This window comes from Artemia sp. Qi Xiang Cuo, chromosome 10, assembly GCF_049724085.1.
Source record: "Artemia sp. Qi Xiang Cuo chromosome 10, ASM4972408v1, whole genome shotgun sequence".
NCBI lineage: Eukaryota > Metazoa > Arthropoda > Branchiopoda > Anostraca > Artemiidae > Artemia > Artemia sp. Qi Xiang Cuo.
The window spans coordinates 27,316,310-27,340,714 of record NC_142803.1 but is presented as its reverse complement, the minus strand read 5'-3'; the positions used below and the strand labels follow the sequence as shown (position 1 = coordinate 27,340,714).

General features: G+C 36.4%; 1 protein-coding gene across 1 annotated transcript in view; it reads left to right on the top strand.

The window, feature by feature from the left end:
- Nucleotides 1-24,405, top strand: part of LOC148947627 (myosin light chain kinase, smooth muscle-like) — a 335,162-nt gene that overhangs the window by 170,739 nt on the left and 140,018 nt on the right. Inside the window, exons 18-19 of the mRNA XM_089095960.1 lie at nt 7,098-7,134; nt 10,272-10,404. Of these exons, the coding sequence (XP_088952086.1) occupies nt 7,098-7,134; nt 10,272-10,404 (170 nt within the window). The remainder of the gene's footprint in view (nt 1-7,097; nt 7,135-10,271; nt 10,405-24,405) is intronic.

The following is a 24,405-nucleotide window of genomic DNA, read 5'->3' as shown; positions in this document are numbered from 1 at the left end:
GTTTTCCTGCAGCAGATGCTAGCGTTTTTAGGGCAGTTTTGATGTCAGTAAGATTTTCGCATACCAATGCAATATCGTCAGCGAAGTCAACATCTGACAGAACTCCTCCAGCAAATTTAATGCCAAATGGATGCACCAGCAGTGTTTTGAGAACATGTCCATGACACAGTTGAAGAGTTCGGGAGGAGCAGCGCAGCCTTGCCGAACACCATTTCTAATTCGAAAATGTGATGAGAGCTGGTCATTTACAGTGACAGCACTATCGGTCTTATTGTATAGTTTTTTGAACAGATTGACAATTTTCTTAGGTACACCAGCAGATTAAAGGATCAGCCACAGTGACTGTCTGTCGACAGTGTAGAAAGCACATCGAAAATCGACGAAGGCAATGTATGCCTTCCTTTTTTATTCTAGAGTCTTCTCTATCAGCTGTCTAATTGTATGGATTTGCTCAGTAATGGACCTACCCGGCATGAATTCAGCTTGCTGGTGGCGACGAAGGGCATGGAGGTCACTTCTCATTGTCTTGTAGAGAAAACAAGACAAAGAGAAGTGACCTAATAGATGGAAAATATATAATTTTGGCTATATATTTGTACATTAGAGGGGGATGGGGGTAAAGTATATGGACAGTTTGAAGTTAGAAAACAATTCTTACTACATAATGTGCAGAATAATTGTACCTAACACATTAGGCGTGGAGACCCACTATACTTTACCCCCCCCCCCCCTAATGTGCAAATATATAGCCCAAATTTGTTTCTAAAGTGTTATATTTTTATCTCACTTTGGTATATTCCATTAGGGTTGAACGTCAGAGAAACATATTAGAAGAATATCAGGTAGAGGGTATATCATAGAAGTACCAAAAAAAAGAAACAGACTGCTTCAAAAATTGCCAATTGAAATTCAGTTTCAATCTGTTTTACTGATGACTAAACATACTACTTCAAATGCGCGCTTTAAAAAGTTTAATTAGCAATCAATTTTCCAGTCATTGAAATGGGATCAGACAGAAATAATAATGCAAGTCTTTTTTTTTTGTTTAAATGAGTTAATAATACCAGGGGCGGGTCCAGGGGGCCGGGGGACTCCCCTCCCAAGATTTTTTCTGGTGCCCTCATTCAGTTTTTATTTACTTTTTTTTAACAAACTTGTCAATTTGATCAATTATCGGTGCTCTTGTCACATTGCCCCCCCCCCCCCAAGATTGTGCTTTATGTCCACCTTTGAATACTGCAGGCCTGCGAGCTAAATTAAAAATCAAAAGGGGACTCTGAGAAAAGGGTCCATGAAACTGAGCGCTGTAGTATTCAACTATATATGTAATTGCAGAAAAAAGGTCTAGTGGTGTGTCGGCGGCAGCTCTTTGCCTTTCGTTCCCAGAGCCATTACTATGACCTTCCACCTTTATGTGTATTGTTATTGCAAAAAAAAATCATTTTTCATGAACAGAAGTATAAAAAGACTAGGAATAGATACGGAGGGGGATACTAAGAAATCTGATTCCTGGGCCCTGTAATGGCCCTTGGGGGGCTCGGTATCGTTATCATTAAAAATTGCAATATCGCTGGGATAAAATTTAGGCTACACGTGGGCAAAACCAAATAAGGGAAAGAAAGTTCATTTTTGTTGAGAGATATATATTTTAAAGTTAGATTAGGATGGAGGAGAAGCGTGCGTAGCTGTGTTGGCTTCAGGCGGCTTGGTGCTTCGATGGTTGTTAGTAGCAGTAGCAGTTTTACATCTGAAATAAATCTATGGTTACGTAAACTCATAACTAAGGTTGTATAATTATTTGTGAGAGCGAGTATATTAATCCCGATAACCGTAATGAACTGGAACATGTTCATTTTTTCTCTTGTTAAAACTTCTGACTTGAATTTTTAGCTGAAATTGACGAGAACCTGAAATAAAAGAGAAAAAGTTGTTAAAAATAATCAAAATACTAAGCAACTATTTTTAATTTGGCATTGTAGTCATAAGATAACAAGCATTATGCAAGTCCTCCGATCCCACCTTTTGTAGCGGCACATTCAACTTGATTTTGCTCCCTTTACCCCCTCCTCAGCAAAAAAAGGGGGAAATTTTGGATGCAAGGCAGAAACCTAGAATTGGGGCTGTTGAGAAGGAAACATGTTAAGAAAACAGTTCTTACTTTATAATCTGCAGAATAAATGTAGTTGACATATTTTGACTGCGGTTCCACTATAATTTACCCCAGCCCTCCCCCAGTGTGCAAATATATAGCCTACATTATATATTTCCCTTGTGTTTTCCCGTTTCTTGGTTTCGTTACTTTTGATTCAATTTACTGGTACAGGGGTTGAAAAAAAAGAGTGACACATGGCAAAATCCATAGGAAATTTATATGTTGGGTTATATAATTGCACCTTAGGTTGGGGGAGTTTTTGGGGGTAACGTATAGTGGAAGTGCAGTCAAAATTTATTAACTAAAATTATTCTGCATATTATGAACTAAGGATTGTTTTCTTAACATGTTTCCCTCTCGACATTTCCGATTCTAGGCTTATACTGAATGCAACAAAAATGAAAGTCATAATATTTATATTTTAAAAAATGCCATTGTGAGTTTGACATTGTAGTTGGAAGGTAAAAAAACCAAATTAAAACAATTAATGTCATTCAGCACATTAGTATATGCAAGTCACGTGCCGGAAATTAAACCAAACAAAATCGTAAACGGCGCCATAGTATTTCTATCGATAGACTAGAATCAATTTGTGATTCATATAGCACGGAAGCGTCGTCATGAACGTGTTATAAACATTGATTTAAAGTTTATTCGAAAAGAGTTTTAAGTGAGTTGAATAAGTGGACAGGATGATAAACTTAGCTATTGCATGCTTCCAAAGTAATGAGATAATCTGAAGAAGTACCTAGGTATTTTCGATTATGATTGAATAGATTGGATTAATTTTTGTTGTAAAGCTGACTTAAAAGGCGTTGTAGGTTGCGCATCCACAGATGCGCATTCAAGGTAGCCATTCCCAGTGATTTATCACTAGCTTTAATGATTGTGAATTATCTCCAGTGGTATTTTTTTTTGTCCTTTTCTATTACCTTATTCGACTTTTTTGTGAATTTGAAGCTCCTGCATGCGAGTTTTAGGTTCAAAAGTCAGAACTTAATATTCGAAATCACTTCAAAAGTAAAAATTATAATCTGGCGTTTTTAACTTTTAAAAAGGTGATAGTCAGTTTAATTATGAGGAGAAAAAGCTAAATAAAGATAGGGTCAGAACTTTTTTCTAGATTTTTTGGCCGATTGTTTAATTATCTCTCTTTAACTAGTGGCAACCTTGTCTATATTAGTTTTGTACTTCTGACACTGTCTTTAGGGTAAATTTTCCCTCTGAAACAAGCGATTTTACAATAATCCTGCAGCTGTAACTTGCATCAAAATGACAATATACGTGTAGTATTGGATTAATTAGTCCCAGGCCTTTCCATTCGCCGAGCCAGAATTATGATATTACTTAAACTTTTTCCTAGGAAAGATTCTTAACTTGCTTAAAAATAGGGAGATTGTCCTTTTTACAATGAATTTTACCCAATTTTCAACCTAATTTTAATCTAAGTAACCAAGTACACCCAATCCCAATAATTTAAGTAAATAGATAGATAGAGTTGACGGATAGATGAAGGTGATGGATAAAACTGAATCTCGGGTATGAAATAATTGCAAAATTGTTGTCTAGTGCTGCATCAACCTTAAGTCCAAGGCATATGCCCCCTAAAAAACCATGCACACCAAATTTCAATACTTGGTACTTTCCCATTATATGGACCTCTAGGGTTAAGGGCTGTGGAGTAGGCAATAATAAAACCCGTTTTAGACGTGTTAACCGCTTTAGAGTAGGCAGTGATAGTGTGGTTTTTATTGCGTATACGATATTAAACTGTGTTCTTTTGGGGTTTAGGGGGGGGTACCTAGGTTAGGTTGGGTTACGTATTTAATATATGCTATGCTTTAACCCGAGTTTTTTGAATATTTTGTTTTTCTGTGTCCAAGTTATTAATTGAATTTTAACGATAAACCTTTATGAAGATTTGACTTATTCCACGCTAAAATTAACTTAAGCGCATCTTAATGCTCAAGCGCAAAAGAAACTACACACAATTTGTGCATTTGCCAAAACAGATGATTGCATTTGTGATGGAAAATGATTCACAGATGATGTCATCTCCAAACACTTGAATATCTTCTATATTCAAAACAAGGGCGTGTCCATGATTTTTTTTTTGGAGTGGTTATTTTTGTCGTGGGAGGGGGTGAAAAACTTTTAAAAAGCATCAAAAATTTATTTATATGCATTTTTGTTACGTTTTCACGAGCCCCCCCCCTCCCTGGATACGGCCTTGATTTAAAAGCTTCATTTATTTTACATTAGTATCATTTTTACCATATGTTAAAGCAAATTCGAATCAAAATGAGCAGATGAATTTTATTCCTAAATTTGCCCCCTTATTTTTCTTGTGGACAGCATTGATTGAATCTGTATACGGACCACATTACAACATTTTATTTACGTTTTATTGTCGTTTCAAATTTTGTTAATTCAAAGTCAATGAAATTCATCATAATGGCAACTCTTTTTAGCAGTCCTATAGCATCACTGTTCAGTTGTCGCGTAGACTACGCAGATTAGGAGTTTATGAATCCCCTTAACCCTTAAAATCTCAAGACCTATAGGATTGTTATATTATTTCCTTTTTTCTTGGTACAACATCTAAATAGTTTTGATACAATGTTTTTAACAGATCCACAAAAAGCCTATAAAATGTTTGTTTAGCCTATAGTCAGGGGCAGATCTCAAGGGTTGTCTTGGGGGCAAGTCCCCTCCCCAAAAGGTGGAAAATAGTACTAATTACAGGGTCGGAGGGTCAAAAATTACCAATGGAATAGCTTAATTTTTATTGGTACTCCCCAAACATTAATTTTGTATCCGCTCCTGTGTATAGGTGATCAAATGGAATCATTCCAATATGCAGTTCATTAATTTATGATCAGTGTGACCAAGTGGTACTGATTACCTATGACCACCTATGACCTTACCTATGACCAAGTGGTAATGATTCATTATTTCCGAAATAGGTACTTGGGCACTATATGGGCCTATCTAAAAAGTCAAGTTTGATTAAAGCTAATAAAGTAAATTGAAATAGGATGAATATATAATAGTTTAGAAACAAATTTGGGCTGTATATTTGCACACTAGGAGGTGGAGGGGTGGGGGGTAAAGCATAGAATTTATCAAACACGTAACCTAACCTAAACTAACCTAGGTACCCTTTTTCTCCCCCTAAACCCCCAAAAAACAACAATTTAAATATCGTAAACGCATTGAAAACCACGCTAAGCATTGCATTACTGTATAGCGGTGTCTTGAATTAACCCGTCAAAAACGGGTTTTTCTTGACTGGTTTCCTTGTAAAGGCCCATATAGTGCCCAAGTACCTCGAAATAATTGCAAGCCTTTTTTGCCGCAAATACGCCTATATACAAATGCAAGTCATGGCTGTGAAAAGATTCTCCAGGAAGGGCGAAAATATAACTTTCAAATTTAGGGGGAAGGGAGGGTATATTTGAACCTTTTTTTCAATTTTTCCAATGAAAATACGAAAAAAATCGATGAAAATATCCTCCCCCCCCCCCCTCAAAAGGGTATTTTTAGAAATGAAAAAAAAGATAAAGATCCTCCAGAGTCATTGTTGGCACACGAGGTGATGAATCGACGTTTCAGCTCCTGGTTCTTTTTTTTAGAGAGACAGGGAGCAACCTTCAAAATATAGGGAGGCATAAAAATCTTGGGTCACATCCCCCTCCTCCCAATTGAGGCTAATGGGAGTGATTCATTTTCAGAAAATTTATGAGATACGTCCTTTCGTTTTAGGCCTCAAGTGGCAAACTTTATGTTGCTGTTGCTGTGTTGTCAGAAGACTAATGGTCAATCATGAGCGCCCATAGGCTGAATTCCAGGGAGGCGCTTACTTGGTCTAATTAGCGCTTTTAATACTATGTAATAGAAATTTCAAAACAAAAGATAAAAAATAAGGAAGCATGATTCAGCCAGGAGGGGGTTGGCACCCCCTCCTGCCCCCCACCCTTATGGGTGCCAACGGGCTCAATAGCATACATTACGAATAATTGATTGAAATATCAAAATGACCAATGTAGAATCTAATATTTATTATCAGGCTATATCAAAATCCAGTGAATAATGTTAAGTTGTAGGTCAGAGACCCACAAAAAAACCTTTTTAGACAACCTCATATATCATTTATGAAATATCCAAATAATTGTGTATATTTTCGTCCATTCACTATAGAAAATGTCGTTTTGTATCAGTTGGATACTAGAGACCGCCCATAGATACTAAAGAAAGAAAAAATCCTTTCATCCAAATTTGGGAATACATCCTGATCTTATTGTTGTTGCAATACTCCCTGTCAAATGGAATTCACTTTTCAAATACACTTGACTGCATCCTCTATATTCAAGAGCTCCATTTGTTTTATGTTAGTGTCATTCTTACCATCAGTTAAAAGTATTGTGTCACAAGGATTTTATTCTGTGTTTGGAAATACATTAAAGTCGTTTCCCATTTACAGTTCTTGTGAGCACATTTCCAGGCATAGTCCCAACATTAAATAGCTCATTGTCGTTTTTATACATCAACTAAAGTGATTGCTTTTATTTTTTAACGGAATGTTGAAATGTTCGGCCTTGTTGGCCTGAGTCTCTCATTAGATTTTTATGTATTCTTTACACCCTTATTTCAGGGAGAGATGACGAAAACGAAACGCAAGCTATATTATCTGGGGTTCATAAATTTCGCTTCTTCTTCCAAAACAGTGGTTTTTGACCAGGGGTCCATCGACGCATTTCATGGCGTCCTTGAGCTTGAATTTTTCATTTAGTAAATTAAATTTTGTATTTTTTACTAAATTTCTCTCTTATTCGTTTCATGAATTCAAGAATATTAGTCTGAGAAGTGGTTAATGGTTGTCTCATGACTGGACACTTTTTTATTTAATCTTCATAGCAAACTTTTTTATAAATTTATTTTCTAGATTTTGATGACATGACTCTGCGACAGACAAAACTAGGGTAAGTGAATTTATTATCCTCTTTTTTTCTATGATTAAAATTAGACATAGAACGAATAGCCACAAGCATGGTTATAGTATTGTTCTGAACTCTTAACCTTTATGTAACTTTGTCTGCTTAACATTACACTTACTAACCCCCCCCCTTATTTCCAATTAATTGTATAAAGCTTTTCGGTACTCTTGCATTATCCGGGCCTCTCGAAAAAGTCAAGTTTGGTTAATGCTAATGAAATAAATAAAATAGGATGAATATATAACAGTTTAGAAACAAATTTGGGCTGTATATTTGCGCATTAGGGGGGGGGCAAAGCATACCATACATTAAATACGTAACCTAACCTAGGTACATCCCCCCCCTAAACCCAAAAAAACAACAGTTTAAATATAGTTCCTGGAGTGAGAAACCCTTTGTTTTTATCCCACAAGGCAGCGTAAACCTGTTTTTCATCACGCGTCTCGGTCTATTTCGTGACTGGCCCACAAGATGCAAGAATACCAGCTTTTCTATGGGTTTTTTGTTCAAGAACAAGTAAACAATAACTGAGAGCATTTTTAAAAATGGTTCTTTAAAAGGTTGTCTTTCGATAAAAGGTTTGTGAGTTCAACATTGATAGCCATTAATTCTGCCACGAAAAATCAGATGATTAAGTCATATCCTTGCTATTTTGACTTTTCTATTCGATACAGGCCAGGGTAACCAGATACCTAGGATAAGATAGTGCAACCGTAAAAGTGAAAAAGCGCCGAAGGCACATTTTTTCCAATTGAAAATGCACCGAATGCGTAATCTTGACAGAAAAATTCGCCATTTGAAAAACAAATAAAGCAAAACACCTTAAAAAGCACCGAAACTGTGTAAAAGCACACCCATCCGACAAAACTGACACAATGTAGTGCCTGGTAAGCACAGACGCCAGGAAATATTTCCTTCAGAAGCTTTTATGGACGTTCGTGTGAAACACGACGCCTAAAATCTAGCCTTAAAAGAGGCATACGCCAGATTGTCAAAATTATAAGGTAGGCCTACTTACGTGTTGTAGCAACCATACTTTGTGGTTGATCTGTAATGAAACCTGTTTTCTGTGTCAACCTGGAGATAATCAGCTTAGCCTGATCGAGATAAAATACTATGCAGGTATATTTTAATTAAATATTTAATATATATAGAGGTGGTTAAGTTATGTGGTTAAGGTGGTTAAGGTATTTAATATAATGTTCTGTTGTGTTTTCCATAATTTTGTTACTAAAGTATTATGTTTTCATTATATTTGGGTATATTTCATTAGGATTAACCTTACTTCACTCCTTTGGTGTGGTCGCTATAACACGTAAGTACCAAAATTAATGAAAAAAACTATTTGAATTACCCTTACTCTATGCCTATCTTAGTTCTGCCCTATGGATGATAGACAATCATCAGGAAGTGAAATTACATCATTTTTATACAACTCTGAAATATTTATGCCAGCTTTGCCTCTCACAGAGACTCTCTGTCTTGTATTTACTCTAATTAGCCCTGACTCCCATGTCTTTCATCACTTCCACCAAGTTGATAATTCAAATTAGTCAAAATTAGAAGCTACGCCAATTTTAGGCCTCTGTTCTTGTCATTTTGATTCCTTCAAAACTCTGGGAAAACTTTTTTCCACTAAAACTATTAAAAAGTAGTCACTAGGTTAGAACAGAGAGAAGGCATGTCAGTTAGGGTCAAAGCCCCTCTCTATTATTGTACTTTATTTCCAATATTTTGTATCAAATTCAGACATTAGTTTTACAAATAAATAGGGTAGCTATGGCCGCTGTAGATACAATTTCGTGCCTGTGAGAACTTTAATAAACAAAATCCAGTCATAATATAAACCTCGCCACCTTGTTGCTTTTGACAGAAGAATATGCCAAAATATACCCACCCTAACCTCAAAATATACCTCAAAATATACCCATAGATAACGAGATCTTAGCTCAAGGCTCGGTCGACATTGAAAAACCATAGACTGTAATACAGACTGTAATTCTGCTCTTGCGTCAAAATGCCTCTCCAAATATCTTTTACTTTTCCATTTCAGGAGAAGAATAACAAAAAACGCCTATGGGTGGATCAACAGATAAGTCCAGGGGCGTAATTTCATCAGAAATCCTGGGGGGGGGGCAAAGTTGAAGCCAGTTTTCCCAAACCTAGTAAAAATGACAGTAAAAACTGAAAAAATTAGCCATATAGTACCAAAAAGGTAAAAATATACTAAAGAAAACTGGTCCCTTTCTGTGGATGATGAATTATGCAGGCTTATCTTAGTTTTGACAAGGTTTTTGAAGAAAATAAATTTCAGCTAGAAGGTAGAACTGGGGTCTGGGAGGCCAACCGAGGTATGGGAGGGGCAGTTGCCCCCCAGCCCCATAGGAAATTACGCTCCTGGATAAGTCATGACTTGAATTCACTATATTTTAAGGTGAACACCATTTGAGTACACCCTACTTTTCCTTAAAACTGGGAATGTTCTCATCCTTCGGGTCCACTTTTTTGTTAATTCTTTGAATAAAAACAGTCCTTGCGTCGTTCCTATAGCAGCCAGGATCGAACGCTACGTCACGTATTTATAGACAATATGGGTCACGTATCCAATGTTCCACCATGGAGTTTGAATTTAGTTTCTGTTAACCTATTTTTATTACTTGTGTGCAAGGCAGAATCCAGGAAATGGGTTATTGGGTTTGAACCCCCCTAATTTTTCTGTCTGACTCATAAAAACGTAACAAAAATGCATATAAACTAATTTTTGATGCGTTTTCAATTTTTTTTGTAAAACCCCTCTCCCGAAAGAAAAAAATCCGGGATACCCCCTTGCTTGTGTGCTATTGATCGATTTAGGTATCTATTTATTTAATCTTTCTTGAAATTCATCTTTCAGGTTAGCCTAAGAAACTTTATATTATCCTTTATCTGAAGATCCCTTATTTTAATAACTTATCTAACATTCTTTTATTGACTAAGCTTAATTGCATTTTTCCTTAGGTCTTTACGTCCATATTATAGTAAAAATTGCAAAAACGAATTACTAAATAAAAAAAAAACAATAAAACAGTAAATTCGTTCCTTAAACCTTGCCTTATAAGTAAAACACGCTGTTTTGTTTTTAGGACCTTACAAACAATCCCAGAGTTGGAGCAACCCCTTAGAGATTTGCGGTGCTGCGATGGTGACTCTGTTACATTCGAATGCCGAATTAAAGCGGAACCCCCTCCCTATATTCGCTGGACCAAGAGTGGAAAGGTATGGAAATATTTATTACTTTGATGGTACATGACCAGAATTGTCAAATCTGGGCTGTGGCATTAAACATTAATGTGCGATGTTACATTTGCAATGAACCCTGATTGAAAAGGACAAGATCATTCACCCAACCTGGCATCTTGCGATTTTCTCTGTGGTGCCATATGAACTAATAGGTCAAAATCCACGTCTTCTTGAAAGTCTAGAAAAGCTCAAGGACATAATCTATCAGGCGCTATAGACAATTACGCAAAATGTGTTTAGCGTCTTAGCAAACACGTTTCGGGTACAGCGTCTTTGGCAAGGACATTTTCCGCCTTGACGTATGTCGTGTCATAGACGTTGCGCATATTCAACATTTTTGGAGTTTTGCAAAATATGTTGCAAAATTGGTGTTCTCCTATTTTTTCCGAGTTCTGTAAAATGGATCATGCAATAGCTTGCGCATTTTTTAGCAGTGGGTAGTATAGGCTGCATGATTTTTGTTGGGGCGCTACTTTATCTATGCATTAACTGCCATTTTCGTTTATTGTATGAAAATAAGTTGCCAATCTGCTGTACAAATCACCCCCTTCCCCCTCCCAAACTCTTTCTTACAACCCTTGAATTTTGTGCATCCCTAGTTTGAAGCCCCCCATATAAAATAATATCAATAGAATTGAAACATTATGTAGTTAGCCATTATGAGTTTAGGAGTCTATTTTAAAGCAACACGAAGGTTTATAGCCCGACATAGTTACTATTTCCATTGTCGGAGCTAAAATTATGTAGTTTGTGTCGAGGGGGTGGCCACTTTTGGAAATTAAGTACTCCAGGTGGCGTGTGCCAACTATGACGGAAGTATGCCAAGCGCATTGGAAACTGTAAAAAGTGTGGCGGAACTGTACGAAATACTTTGAGTTCTGAGATGGACACCTGGTGGCGGGAAGTTGGTGCCCCTTCGGTTTTTTTTTACCCTACGTCGACAGAATAGCCAAAACTCATCTAGTTGATGCAGCCACAAAATTACCCCTGATATTTGTGGAATTAGCTATATTTCCCAGTTTTTACAGATAGACGGTTAAACGTTTATTACTTAAAAAAGCTTTGATTATTATTAAATAAAAACAACTAGGAATTAACGTTTTTTACTCAAATAACATAATTCATAGCTTCAAAAAATACTTACATAATGTTTGTGCTACATTATACGCAATCTAAACTTTCATATCTGGATTGGGGTATCAAAACAAATGCAACGTGCTCCAAAAGGTTGTGAAACAATATCGTTATTTGTTTCATGATCCACATTCGGAATCTCTAACCAACGCAGCAAAAATAGATGGAGAAGAAAGCTTGTAAAGTTGTGTCTACAACCCATTGTGGGAATGCTACCTAATTTGATGTATTGCGTAATCCTTATCGCCCTACTCTTTATACCCTCAATTTAATGCGGTTAGTTTTAGATTGTGCGTAACTGAATTGAAATTACCCCATACATGAGGACGGATTCCTCGTCCTTAAACCCCCCCTGTCCACCCCTTCTTTACGCTAAAGTTGTATAATACGTAACATATAATAGTTAGTAGGTGGTTACAAAGGTTGTGTTGACATTTTGCCACTTGATACAGGCGTCAATCGATTTTCGTTTCATAGAGTCACGGCTATGGTGGAAATTTCACACAATTTATAAAATAAGTGCTTTACGGGTTTTGATTTAATACAGCCATACTATGATCTTAGTCATGTCTAATAGTTACTAATTATTCATCTAAGACCATTCCCTAAATAATCCCTGAAAGATTACGAGCCGAAAGAAGTGCGATATATGTATTCACAAAAAGTAGGGGCTGGGTATTTGGGACGGACATAGGGCAAGGGGTCCCATGTTGAGCCCTTTAATCAAACAGATTCAAAATCTTTGCAAGGCTTTAACTTCAGCAAAGAGTAATATGTCCGCTATTTGTGAAACAACTCCTTAAAATGTTTTGATGTTGGATTTCCATATTGTAATACTAACCTGAAATTTGTATTCAAGAATTTCAGAAATCAAGCTTTGGTGGTAAACCAAGTCCTCAACTTGCTCAACGTTTAAGCTCAGTGACTCGTAAATACCAGCTTCGATGGAAATCAACACCATTTGTGAAAATTGCGCTTAACGTTCTCTAATTCTGCACATGCATATTGTAAAATTAGCCTCATAACTGTAATTAGCAGCTTCAGCAAGTCTGAGACACCGATTTCGGTGGAAATCAAACCCTATCTGTAGCACGTGGTCTTAACATCTTCTTAATTTTTTTTAATTTTGTTAGTTTTTGTAATTTTTTTAATTTTTGTAATCAGAAAGCTCAGAAACTCTTAAAGCTCCAATAAACCAAAAATACAAAACACATTTTAAACATTCTCTTTTGTTTATTTCAAAATTGTGAAGTTTTCAGGGCAGTATCATATTTTCGTCAGTGTTGCCTTGTTAAACCGCGAAAATGAATAAGCAAAACTAATTAGTTAAACTTGGCAACGCTTTTTGTCCGAAAAAATCAGTCTGTTGATTCACAAAGACAATAATACCGGGGAAAGGAAGCTACATTTTCTTAAGCTGATTACTCCTGCCACGACCAAGGCTACCCTGGTTTAGAGTCCAGGATAAAAACCTTGTCATTTCTAAAATGAACAGGAATTGCTATGTTTTAAACATAGTTTCTTCGTGACAAGTAAGGAACGTATTCAAATCTTTAAAGGAGGCGAAATTAGCTTATATTAGGTGTCAAACTTGGAACAAACAGAAATCACTGTGAATGAAGAAATGAAACCTAAAACGAACATAATTTACTGTAAACAATAAAGATATATAGATAGATTTATTTTCCATAAAACAATACAATAATAACACAACAATCTAAAAATCCCCACAAAGGCTCCATGGCCTGTAGAGACTTAAAATGAACAGAAATTGCCACGAATAAATTTGGTGTTGCCCCTCCCCCCCAATAAAAATGTTACTGTAAAGCTAAAAAAACTTCTTTATTACCAACAAAATGAATTCAAACTTACAGCTATGTAGACTTCGCTAAAATCAGCTGTTCCAATACTAGTCTTAAGGTTTCGAGTACTTTATTTTTTTCTTGTTGTTACAACGTACCCCCCCCCCCAATTGATTAAATTCGAACTTACTGTGTTTAAAATATGGGCCTCCCATTTCACGTCATTTGTTTTTGAGCCCCAAAAGCTTACTCTTTCGGACAGATATCTCTAGGGTAGATGTAGCCTACTATTGGAGGAAATACAGCTAAAAATGTATTGTTAAAGTATTAGATTGCTAAGAATTGACTAACATTTTAATTTTCAGCATCTCACCTACGAAATTGCAAATAATTTCTAAACAGCTATTTAGGATCATCATGTCATCGACAAACTTTCAGAAATTCGAGCTTCAGTTTTGAAATTCTGTAAAATGACGTGACATTTAAGTAACCCAGGAGTTCAATTATTAAAACAAAAATGTTGCTTTACAGTATGTTTCTTCAAAGTGTAGCCTAAAGCTGTTTTGAGGCAAAGTAATTCTACGACAACAGTTTTACTGAAAAGAATGAAGATTTGGCAACAACAGATGGTTTTAACACCTTTGGTGGAGGGGTTACGGACACTGGCGGATTCAAGGGGACCCCCCCCCTAAACATTTCTGGTGCCCTCTTTTCCTGTTTTTTTTCGTTTTTTCACTCTTTCTTTAGAATAAATTTTTCAATTTGGTCGATTATTGTCACCTTTGTCACATTCCCCCACCCCCCAAGATTTTGCTCATTGGCTCCCTTGTCACATTGGGCCTCCCTCAAGATTTGCTCTAGATCCGCCCCTGGTTATGGACGCTTAGTTTCTGCAACTCTTGGGGATTTTTAAATTCCCGCATCGACAAAATGGGCCCTATGTCTAGTCTAGAAGCACGGGGTGAGGGAAGCTATTCCATTTCAGTCACTATCCAGCGCAGCAAAGATATATAATAAAAATAGCTTTCTTCGAAAACAATTTGATTTGATCTGGTTGAATGCCAAGTAGTGAATGACGTTATTAGGAAATTAGTAAGTACCCCAATGCTAGTTTCTCCCTTGACCACGTCCCTTTGTGGCGCTGTGATGCGTTCCATTTCTGAAACAATTGTGCATTACTCTAAAAAATATCTTTGCTGTGCTGTCCAGCTCTTGCTGTGACGTTCAGAGATATTGAGAAATCTGTGTAAAGTCTTTTTTGTCAAAAACTGAAAAAATTGTTCCAAAAAATCTATTGAAATGAGTTTTAGCGATTTTGAGCAGGTTTTTGTGTTTTATATCATACTAACTAAATATTAATATTACTCAACGACAAAACTTTCTCCTTTTTCTGCCATCTCTTGTTGAATTTATTTTTGGGATCCCCAAAAAGGGTGGATCCAGGATTTTTTTAGGGGGGGGGGCAAAATAGGTTTATCCTATAAACTTGCGGGAGGAGCAAGGTTAATTACCGCAATCATGCGGGATTTAATTAACCAACCCGACTTTAGACTACACTCGGAGGAGAGGGGGCGCCCCCTCCCCTGGATCCACCACTGATCCCCAAAAGGAAATTTTGAATGAACTCAGAAGGCTTGGTACCACTTTGAAGAGCTCATAAGTTATAATTTTCAAACTAACAAAGCATTTAGTTGTAAATGACATACACAATAAGCAAATAATGAAAATTTAAAATTAAAAATTGCGCAAATTGAAGTCGTGCTGATTACCAAATTTCATTCTTTATATGGATAGGAATTTCCACACATGTCATTTCTTAGTGATGCTACTCCGTATGTCAGAAATTAAAATTTTTGTTTTTTTATTCCTTTGTGGTGAAGGAGGTATGCGGCGCCAAGATTGAATTTATTTGAATGACTTCTTGTAAATATTGACTATAAAACATCTGGCCCTTGATAAAAGACGTAATGCATGATACAAAACCGACTAAGATGAATAACTCTTTTGAATGCGTCATGTTTCTCATATATTAAGTTATTCAAATTTAATAAATGAATGCTTTAAAATAGAAATGCGAAGTATTTTGATCAAGGCACGTATGATGGTGTGCCTGTGGTCAGGGCCATAGCCAGGATTTTTTTTTCCAAATTTGTTTACATGCATTTTTGTTACGTTTATACGAGTCAGATATAAATTCTGGGGGGGGGGGGGCACCCCCTGAATCCCTCCCCTGGATACACCCCTGCCTGTAGTCATGGCCCTTATCCAGAGATGTCGAGATTTTACGGTTTTGCCGGTAATTTCTTATATTCTTTATGTAGTACATGCATGCAAGTTTTAAGTTTGTTTTTGAAATCATTCACTATCCCTCAAACTAACTTGCTATACCTGTTAAATGAATATTGTTTTCATTTGGATTTATTTTAACCTTTAATCATCAGTGTGGTATTTTGTGGTATTTTGTGGTATGTGGTATCTTGTAGACAGGGGCAAGACACCTCAGCAAACGGGTTCTCTGATAATGAATCTGATGTTTTAATGTTCATCATCAAGATAACTCGCACTTTTGGGGGCGCTTTGCCCCTTTTTAGAAAATAGAGTAATTTGTATCAGGCTTGTAACTTTTTGGTAGGCAACTTTAAACCTAGTGGATTTTACATGCTTAGAATCACCATAAAGAGCAAAATCTTTTGATATATAGAGTGTTATCAAAATCCTTTTTTTAAAGTTTCGGTTACTATTAGCACTAGTCGCCCCTTTCTTACAGTTCATTACCTCGAGCTGTTGGAAAATGTAAAATTTTGGAATTTCATAAATTGGGTATGAAACACGTGTTCCAGAGTTCTCAGGCAGGCATGTTGAATTAGATGGTGTAGTTCAGGGTCGTATACAGGATTTCTTTTTTTTTGGGGGGGGACCCGCTTCCCCTAGATACGGCCTTGGTGAAATTTTCATTAAGATTGCACCCCCTTATCGGGAATGTTTTCCTTGTAACATAACGATATTCAAATTTTCTTCTGCTAATAACTTTCGATGGGTATATACTTTACATACGTGGAATCAGCCTTAAAAGCAGATTTCGATGGTGGACATTTTTGTTATGAAAAATTAAGAGAGAAAAACGGGTTTAATTTAAATAAAGCAGTTGAACAAAAAAACGAAAAAAAAACAAAAACAAGACGTTAATAAATATAAAAAAATCCGAATATTTCTTAACGACCGTTCCGAGCCTTTCTCAACGGAGAGAACAAAAAAAAAATTAAAGAATAAAAAAAGTTTTTCAAAATAAAACCAGCTAAAAAAAACGACAAACCAAACACACGAGAGAAAGAAAGAGAAAAAAAAACAACTAAAAAACAAAACAAATAAATACAACTCACATTCTTAACACTTCCAGAACAGCTGTTGCTGTTACTCACTGAACAAGACAAAACGAATATAGCCTATAGTGCACAAAAAGTAATGGGTACTCTTGCATTATATGGGCCTTTACAAGGAAACCAGTCACGAAAAACCCGTTTTTGACCGATTAACTGCTATAGAGTAATACAATGATAGGGTGGTTTTTATTGCGTATACGATATTTAAACTGTTGTTTTGGGGGTTTAGGGGGGGGGGGAGGTACCTATATTAGGTTACGAATTTAATTTATGCTATGCTTTACCCCCCCCCCCTCCACCCTCCCTCCTAATGTGCAAATGTATAGCCCAAATTTATTTCTAAACTATTATATATTCATCCTATTTTATTCATTAGCATTAACCAAACTTGACTTTTTAGAAAGGCCCATATAATGGAAGAGTAGCAGGTAATGCTCCTCTTTGCATATTTCTTTAAAAATTGTTTTCAGATTTGTTATGAAAATTCTTTTTGAAAAAAATTTGGTTTCTGTTGACAAAATGTCACTCGCTACTGCTTATTACCATGGCAGTTCGGTGACATAGTGGTGTCATCCAGTAAAATTGTTTGAGCTTCCATGTCGAAATGGATCAAATATGAATTATGGACCGTGATTTATTTGCACTTTAAGAATTTTTACATGTCATCTTTGTAGCAATCGTGAGAATATGTTATTAACTTGAGGTATAGAGTCGCTATTGTTTTCGAAAATACAAAAATCATTCTTAATTATATAAAATGTAACATGCTTCAATAGTGGTACTACTTTGTCTTTTGTGAGCTATTGGTGGGTAGCTTGGCCTGGGGCCATTCTTCCTTTTAAATTTGTACATGCCTTGTTAAATTTGACGCTGCTAATCTGAAATCTCTTCCTGGGAGTTCTATTCTCAAATAATTTTTGGGTATTTTGAAGTAGTCACTGATAGTGAGATTTTTTTTAGATTCTTCTTGGAAGTTTTCAGAGATCTTTTCTAATAATATAATACTGACAAAGATGGTGTTAGCAATTATTGAGATTTAAAAAAAAACTAAGCTTATTTTTTGTAAGTAGGCTAAATACTGCATATGAATTTTGCTTGCTTATGGATAATTGTTGTTAATATTTAAAATGCCAGATGCTGGTGCATTATGCGGGCACCACAATACACTGTATCAAGAAAACCAGTCACGAAACCCGTCAAACGGGCTATTTGCAACAGACCGCAATAGATAAATGATTGCAAAACCGTGGTTTCTCAATGAGTTACAATATTTAAACGATTGTTTTTTAGGGTTTAAGGGGGGAAAAGGTACCTATTTTATGTTAGGTTACATATTTAATAAATGGTATTCTTTACCCCCATCCCCCCTATTGTGCAAATATATAGCGAAAATTTGTTTCTAAACTATTATATATTCATCCTGTTTTATTTCATTAGCATTAACCAAACTTGACTTCTTTCGAGGTGCCCGCATAATGCACCAGTACCAAATGCGATTCATGGAATGAGACAAGGAAAAAAGATATATACGAATATTTATGAACCAAACGTAATTTCTTACTTTTCTCTGACTTAGGCTTGTTTCATCGATCTTTCCGTAGTTCTGCCTGATAGGACCATTTATTTTTTTATGTCCCTCTTATGCCCCCTCTTTACCCCCCGTTTATGTCCCTCTAGAGAACTATTGGCTTGACTCAAAGTCAAATTCAAGACCTGTAGTTCTAGCTGCTTGCTTTGTTTTTGTTTTTTTTTGTTTTTTTAGCAGTCCAGTTAGGCGTTGATGAAGTTAAATTTTTGACTGGGCTGCCCTTTAATGGAAAGTGAAGAAAAGTACAACCTAGTTGAATTAGAGCATATCCTCATAAGAAAATACGAAGCAGAAAAGTCTGAACATAATTTCTGCAAGAAAAGAACACCAATAAAAACTAAGGGGTGTTTGATTTGGAGAAAAATCCAAAAGTGTCCTTGTTTCAAAAATTAGCCTTTTAGACCCTAAAGTGGCCAAGATGAAAAAGAATCACGAAAGCACTCACACCTTTGTTGTCAGATAACCCTCAATTCGCCGGCTCCATTGTCATTTCACTCACAGGCATTTTCTAGCTCCGCTCTATAGTTTTTGCTATTAATTTCTTAGAATCCATTTTTTTTTATCAGTTATGTCACTTTGCTTGATTCGCAAAACAGAGCTTAAAAAATAAAGCAAAGGCACATAAAGCACAAAAAAATAAAAAATAAAGCACAACTTAAAAAATAAAGCACAACTAAACAAAGAGGATTAAAACCTAAAGATGATGGCGATGAAAGACTGAAACAAAACATTTTAACTATAGATTGATTTTTTTTCAATATTGAAATTTCTTTGCAAGAAGTTTAGATTAAAAATTTTGTATTGAAAATTAAGGATTAAATTATAGGACACTATTGCGTTTTCCTTCAAATAAAACACTCCGTGGTTTTTAGTGGTTTTCTTTTCTTGCGGGAAACTATACTCACACTTTTCAGACTCGCGTTTTATTATTGGGGATTTATTTTAATTTCAATTAGGTGGTCCTTTTCTTGGCTTTCCTTTCAAGGCCAACCCAGGCAAATAAAAACTCCTTAGTTTATATTGTTATTCTTTTCTTTCAGGAAACTATACTCACGCTTTTCAGACTCTCTTTTCATTATTGATGATTTATTTTAATTTCAATTAGGTGGTGCTTTTCTTGTCTTTCCATTAATGTCTCACCAAGGCAAATAAAAGTTCCTTAGTTTATATTGGTGTTCTTTTCTTGCAGGAAACTATACTCACACTTTTCAGACTCGCATTTTATTATTGAGGATTTATTTTAATTTCAATTAGGTGGTTCTTTTCTTTTCTTTCCATTAAGGGCTCACCAAGGCAAATAAAAGTTCCTTAGTTTATATTGGTGTTCTTTTCTTGCAGGAAACTATACTCACACTTTTCAGACTCGCATTTTATTATTGAGGATTTATTTTAATTTCAATTAGGTGGTCCTTTTCTTGGCTTTCCTTTCAAGGCCAACCCAGGCCAATAAAAACTCCTTGGTTTATATTGGTATTCTTTTCTTTCAGGAAACTATACTCACACTTTTCAGACTCGCTTTTCCTTATTGAGGATTTATTTTAATTTCAATTAGGTGGTCCTTTTCTTTTCTTTCCATTAAAGGCTAACCAAGGCAAATAAAAATTTCTTAGTTTATATTGGTGTTCTTTTCTTGCAGGAACTATACTTACACTTTTCAGACTCGCATTTTCTTATTGAGGATTTATTTTAGTTTTGATTAAGTGGTTCTTTTCTTGGCTTTTCATTAAAGACCAACCCAGGCCAATAAAAACTCCTTGGTTTATATTGGTGTTCTTTTCTTGCAGGAAACTATGCTCACACTTTTCAGACTCGCATTTTCTTGTTGAAGATTTAGTTTAGTTTTGATTAAGTGGTCCTTTTCTTGGCCTTCCATTAAAGGTCAGCCCAGGCCAAAAATTTAGCTTCATCATGTATCTTTATCTTGCTGTATGAAGAAAGACTAGAACCCAAAAGTTTCAACGTTTACGCGAAATGGATGCTCCATGTTTACTAAAAAATGGGGTCCAAATTATTGATGACTAGTTATTTCTTTGAAGGGGTGGGGCGGGTGAAAACTTCAATAGATTTAGCGCGATTTAGAGGGGGATGTTGCTGTTCACTTTTGGGAAAAGTAGTATTTCCTGAGTTATAGGGTTCTAATTTTCATTATTTATAAAGTATCTTAGAAAGATATTTATCATTTTCGAAAATTTTTCCTTCTGTAAATAACTGCAAATATTACATTTTGATTTTTTTTTTTTATATTTATGTTTTATTGTTTAGATTAATTAAAAATGTGTCTGACCGTCTGAGCTGTGCGAAAGCATAAGAAAGGATAGCTAAGTCATTACTTTATTGAACTCTTTTGAGTATGTCTTATTTTTCTTTTAGCCTCTAAAGCTTCAAAAATCAACTTTGTAGCTATAAAAAAAGACCTCATTTCTGGCCGTTAATTTCTGGCTGTTAAATTTCTGGCTATTAAATATTAAATTTTTTTATTGTATTCTGTTTTTGCTTGACATAGTATTTGACAAAAAAGTCACACTATATTTCAAAATCAAAATGATTTGAATGAATGGAATCCGTTTCGTCAATTCTATAAGACAGGTCCAACGAGAGTTCTAGGGCCCAAGGCTCAAAGACAGTGGCGTAATTTTGTCAAATTCCTGGAGGGGGCAAATTTGGAGCCAATTTTCCTAAATCAAGTGAAACTGACACTGAAAACTGAAAAATGATGTTACCATAAAGGCAAATATGTACTAAAGAAAATTTACCTGTTTCTCTGGATACTTGAATTATGCAGGCTTATCTTAATTTTAATAAGATTTTTTTGCAGAAACTAAATTTCAGCTGGGGTGGGGATGGGGCAAACTGAAGTCTGGGGGCATTTGCCCTCCCCCTGCCCTATGGCAAATTACGTATCCAGGGGGGATAACCTGATTTGGCCCCCCCCTCAAAATGTTTTTCCGACTCGAAAAAACGCAACATAAATGGATATAAACACATTTTGCATGCGTTTTTTGAGGTTCTTTTGTGTAACCCCTCCCCCGATTTTTTTTTAGGGGTAAAACCCCTCTGAAAAAAAAATCCTGGTTACGGCGTTGTGAATTTAACTAGATTAATTGGTAAAAATTAGGGTAGTAATAAGTATCTGATATCAGTTCCTGACAGAAAATGATTACAGAGCTTGAAAAAATGCCAAGTATCGCCACATGCTAGATGGTGTTGATCGTTTTTTTTCTCTGGACACTAGCGCCAGTTTTCTACCGCCAGTTTCGTAAAAAAAAGGTTTCGTATATCTAAACTAATTAAAACATCTATGCGATCTCGTTAAGACGTTTTATGCGCAACATCTTTACACAAAACAAAGCTTAAATTTACCGCGAGAAATAAATGCGATGAGAACAAGGGTCTTAATTTTAGTCAACTTGTTGGAAAGAAAAGAGGTTTTGTGAGCTAAAGACATTTCTGAGATGTGAATGGAGCCTTAAGGAAGTTTGAGCACAAAAGAACCAGGAGGACTGCTACCTTTTTTAAAGATTAATTTAAAAAAAAAAGTTTTTCTGTGGGAAGTAAAGAACGAAGTTGAAATTTAAACGAAAAAAAAAAATATTACTTCACAGTGATGACAGTGGTCAAATATGGCTCTGAAGCATGGGCGCTCCGAAAAGCGGATGAAGATTTGCTAGATGTTTTCCTAGATGTTAGATGTTTTCCTAGATGCTAGATGTTATAGTAGAAACTTCAAAAAGGGCTCATTCGATTGGAAATTGGAGTAGCTAGTGCCCTTTCTAATAGTCGAAAGTGATTGGAGGGCAACCTCCTCCCCCACACGCCCATCATTCCCCCCAAACACACCCAATCAAAATTTTAAGATAGCCATTTTGCTCAGCGTAGTTGAGTTCCAGATGAAAAATATATTTTTGAGGAGGAAACTCCCCTAAAACCCTTGGGGCAAGGGTTTTAAGTTATGCCCTGGGAGCATGTAAGGTTTTTATGGAAGGCGTTGTCGTAGAAACTTCAAAAAAGGCTCATTCGATGGGAAATTTAAAGGGCTAGTGCCCTTTTTAATAGTCGAAAGTGATTGGAGGGCAACTAGCCCCCCCCCACACCCTCCATTCCCCCAAACACAACCCATCAAAATTTTGAGATAGCCATTTCGCTCAGCATAGTTGATTTCCTGATAGAAAATATCTTTTTGAGGAGGACACTCCCCCACAACCCTCGGGGCAAGGGTTTTAAGTTATGCCATGGGGGCATATAAGGTTTTTATAGAAGGCGTTGTCGTAGAAACTTCAAAAATGGCTCATTCGATTGGAAATTCAAAGGGCTAGTGCCCGTTTTAATAGTCGAAAGTGATTGGAGGGCAACTAGCCTCCCCCCCCCACGCCCACCTTTTCCCCAAACACATCCAATCAAAATTTTGATATAGCCATTTTGTTCAGCGTAGTTAATTTCAAGATAGACAATACGTTTTTGAGGAGGACACTCCCCCACAACCCTCGGGACAAGGGTTTTAAGTTATGCCCTGGGGGCATATAAGGTTTTTATAGAAGGCGTTGTCGTAGAAACTTCGAAAAGGGCTCAATTGATTTGAAATTGGAGTAGCTAGTGCCCTTTTTAATAGTCGAAGGGCAACTAGCCCCCCCCCCTACGCCCATCATTCCTCCAAACACATCTAATCAAAATTTTGAGATAGCCATTTTGTTCAGCGTAGTTGATTTCCAGATAGAAAATGTGTTCTATCTGTAAAATATGTTCTTTTTAATAGTCGAAAGTGATTGGAGGGCAACTAGCCCCCCCCCACGCCCTTCATTCCCCCAAACACATCCAATCAAAATTTTGAGATAGCCATTTTGTTCAGCGTAGTTGATTTCCTGATAGAAAATATCTTTTTGAGGAGGACACTCCCCCACAACCCTCGGCGCAAGGGTTGTAAGTTATGCAATGGGGGCGTATAAGGTTTTTATAAAAGGCTTTTCCGTAGAAACTTCAAAACAAGCTCAATTGATTTGGAATTCAAATGGCTAGTACTCTTTTTAATAGTCTAAATTGATTGGAGGGCAACTAGCCCCCCCCCACGCCCATGCTTCCCCCAAACACATCCAATCAAAATTTTGAGATAGCCATTTTTTCAGCGTAGTTGAATTTCTGATATAAAGTATGTTTTTTACGAGAACACTCCCCCGGAACTCATAGGAAAATGTCTTAAAGTTTCACCTTGGGGGCATATAAGATTGGCGTATATGGCATTGTTAGTGACAATTCAAGAAAGGCTCATTTGATTTAATTGGGAATTGATATCGACCAGGCCCTTTTAATATCTAGAAGTAATTGCAGGGCAACTAACCCCCCCCTCCCCACGCCCATCATTCCCCCTAACACATCCAACCAAAATTTTAAGAAAGCCAGTTGTTTCAGCGTAGTTGATTTCCAGATGAAAATATGTTTTTGAGGAGGACACTCCCCTACAACCCTCGGGGCAAGGGTTTTAAGTTATACCCTAGGGACATATAAGGTTTTTATAGAAGGCGTTGTCGTAGAAACTTCAAAAAAGGCTCATTTGATTTGAAATTCAAATGGCTAGTGCCCTTTTTAATACTCAAAAGTCATTGGAGGGCAACTAGCCCCCCCACGCCCATCATTCCCTCAAACACATCCAATCAGAATTTTGAAATAGCCATTTTTTTCAGAGTAGTTGATTTCCAGATGGAAAATGTGTTTTGAGGAGGACACTGCCCCACAACCCTCGGGGCAAGGGTTGTAATTTATGCCCTGAGGGTATATAAGGTTTTTATAGAAGGTGTTGTCGTGGAAACTTTAAAAAAGGCTCATTCGATTGGAAATTCAAAGGGCTAGTGCCCTTTTTAATAGTCGAAAGTGATTGGAGGGCAACTAACCTCCCTCTCACGCCCACCTTTTCCGCAAACACATCCAATTAAAATTTTGAGATAGCCATTTTATTCAACGTAGTTTTAAGGTCTGTAAATTAGGTCTTTGATGGTGACAACCCCCTCAAAGCCCTCAGGGCAAGGGTCGTAAGCTATGCCCTAGGAGCATATAAAGTTTTTATAGAACGTGTTGTCGTAGAAAC